At 44.1% G+C, this 2,861-nt stretch overlaps 1 protein-coding gene across 1 annotated transcript in view; it reads right to left on the reverse strand.

The window, feature by feature from the left end:
• Window positions 1-2,720, reverse strand: part of EMWEY_00035060 (hypothetical protein) — a gene marked incomplete at both ends in the record, with an annotated part of 2,900 nt that extends 180 nt beyond the window's left edge. The window contains 2 exons of the mRNA XM_013478546.1: window positions 143-1,072; window positions 1,739-2,720. Of these exons, the coding sequence (XP_013334000.1) occupies window positions 143-1,072; window positions 1,739-2,720 (1,912 nt within the window). The remainder of the gene's footprint in view (window positions 1-142; window positions 1,073-1,738) is intronic.
• Window positions 2,721-2,861: the final 141 nt, after the last annotated feature.

Raw genomic sequence — 2,861 nt, forward strand, 5'->3', positions numbered from 1 at the left:
CTACGAGGAGCTGTGTCTGCAGCACCGCTTCCTCTTCCTAGGCCTCTATCGGGAGCAGCAGCAGCAGCAGCAGCTGCTGCTGCTGCATAAGCAGGAGAAGCAGTAGCAAAACCAGCAGGAGGGCGAATAGCGCCAGGCAGACCTGAAGCTGCTGCCGCTGCTGCTGCCGCTGCTGCTGCAGTTGCTGCTGCACGATCCTCCTCATCACTGCTGTGGGGATCCTCGCGGGGATAAGTAGGCGAATAACCACCTGCATGCGCATGCTGCTGCTGCTGCTCGAGGTGCTGCTGCTGCTGCTGCTGCTGCTGCTCTAGGTACAGCTGCCGCTGCAGCCGAGCCTCCAGCTCATCCAGTTCCCGCAGCTCCTTCAGTAACTTTTCGCGGTCCACTTGCTGCTGCTGCTGCTGCTGCTGCTGCTGTTCCTGCTGCTGCTGTTCCTGCTGCTGCTGCTGATGATGATGATGATGATGATGATGATGCTGGTGTTGCTGCTGCTGCTGCTGATGATGTTGAGGATGATGATGCTGCAGCTGCTGGTCTTGCTGCTGCTGCTGCTGCATGTGATGATGGTGGTGATGCAAATGGTCATGAAAATAGTAATGATACTGCTGCTGCTGCTGCTGCTGCTGCTGCGGGTAGTACGGCTGCATTGGATGTTCGTGCTGCATTTGGTGCTGCATATGCTGCTGTTGCTGCTGTTGTTGCTGTTGCTGTTGCTGCATATGTGGCGGTATATAAAGTTGTTGCTGCTGCTGCATGTGCTGCTGGTCCATGACATGCTGCTGCTGCGGGTGTTGCTGCATATGCTGCATCGTGTATTGGTAGTGATGCTGTGGCCACCCCGCATGGGGCTGCTGCTGCTGCAGCATTTGCTGCTGTAGCATTTGCTGCTGCAGCATTTGCTGCTGCAGCATTTGCTGCTGCTGCTGCACTGGGTGTGGATGTCTTTGCATACTGTATGGTTTAGGTTCATACCTTTTTACACCTGTTCTTGCTGCTGCTGCTGCTGCTGCTGCTGCTGCTGTTGTTGTTGTTGTTGTTGTTGCTTCTGCTGCAGCAGCAGCTGCTTCTGCTGCAGCAGCATTAGCAATAGCAGCAGCAGTAGCAGCAGGTGGTGGTATACCAGCAAGTGCAGCATGAGCAGCAGCATTATTTGCTGCTTGTATAGGTGCTAATCTAATTCTTCTTGTTAATGTTTTTATTCTATGTCTTAATTTCTTACATTCAAATAACAAAGAAGAAGAAGAAAAGTTATTATTTTGTCTAAGAGGGAAGGGGAGAGAAGGAGGAAAAAGACCAAAATATTTTATTTGTTGCTGCTGTTGCTGTATCCATTGATATACACGTGAATCTGCATGCAATAACTTCCTTCTTTCTTGACGAATAAATGAACAAATATAACGCATGCATGATCCTCTTCTTTTATTAACATGATTAGAGTATTTAGATCTATACATATATGGTTTATTATAATCAATATATTTTATTATTAATTCTTCTTCTTCTTTCTCCTCTTGTTCTCTATTATCTTTTTCTTTTTCTTTATTAACTAAATTATTCTCCTCTTCTTCCTCTATATTACTATCTAATTTATTCTTATTTTTATTATCTTTTTCTCTATCTTTTTCTTCATATAAATATTTCTGTATATATGCTTCCTCGTAATAAGGACTTACAAACCTTAAACCCTTTCTTAATTCATCTAATGCCTTACGTAAACCCTCCAAGCATAACATACTTATATATGCTTCCTCGTATACACGAGCAGCAGACATAGGATCTAATTGTCTGCTGCTGCTGCTGCTGCTGCTGCTGCTGCTGCTATCTGCATCCCTGCTGCTAATATGTATACCTGGTGGTGCAGGCTGCTGCACCAACTCTAACATTTGCAGCAATTGCTGCGCCTTTATTAATGGTGTTTTTTCTCTTATTTTTAATCTATTAAATTGTCTTAATACAGCAGCAACAAAAGAATGTATTTTTGCTGCTGTTGCTGTTCTTTTTTCTTCTAGCTCTTTTGTTGCATATACACCTATTAATGCTATTTCTTGTATACTTATAGATAATAATAAACAAAGAATAACATTTTTATTACCTATATCCATTAAGGGAAGCAGCAGAGTTGCTGCTGCTGCTGCTACTGTTTCCTCTAATTCATCTAAGGATTTTATTGCTGCTGCTGTTGCTGTTGCTGCTGATGGATTCTCTACTAATCCTCTTCTTCTTCTTAATAATTCTCTTCTTCTTGCTCCTCTTATTTTGTCTTCTTCTTCTTCTTCTTCTTCTTCTTCCTCCTCTTCTTCTTCTTCTCCTTCTTCCTCTCCTTCTTCTTCTGCTTCTTTTTTTTTTTCTTTTTCTTTATTCATTAATTCCCTTCTTATTATATTCCTATTTACTATCTTACTTAAGTCTTTTATTCCTCGTACTCTCCTATATAAATATCCTCCTCCTTCTTCTTCTCCTTCTTCTCCTCCTTCTCCTCCTTCTCCTCCTTCTTTTTCTCCTCCTCCTCCTCCTCCTCCTCCTCCTCCTCCTTCTTCTCCTTCTTCCTCTAGTCCTACTCCTCCTCCTTCTTCTCCTTCTCCTTCTTCATAATAATAATCTTCTTCTTCATCTCCATAATAATAATATTCATCATCTTCCTCTCCTCCTCCTGCTGCATCAGCAGCAGCAGCAGCAGCAGCAGCATCAGCAGCAGCAGCTGCTTCTCCTGATTCCATTGATGGGTCATAAGATATACCTGGTATACCTCCTCCTCTTGCTGCTGCTGCTGCTGCTGCTGCTGCTGCTGCTGCTGCTGCTGCTTCCTCCTCCTCCTCCTCCTCCCCCTCAGTCTCACACTCACTGATCCATTTATCTTC

Source organism: Eimeria maxima, genomic scaffold (assembly GCF_000499605.1).
Source record: "Eimeria maxima Weybridge genomic scaffold, Emw_scaff488, whole genome shotgun sequence".
In the NCBI taxonomy this organism is placed as follows: Eukaryota; Apicomplexa; class Conoidasida; order Eucoccidiorida; family Eimeriidae; genus Eimeria; species Eimeria maxima.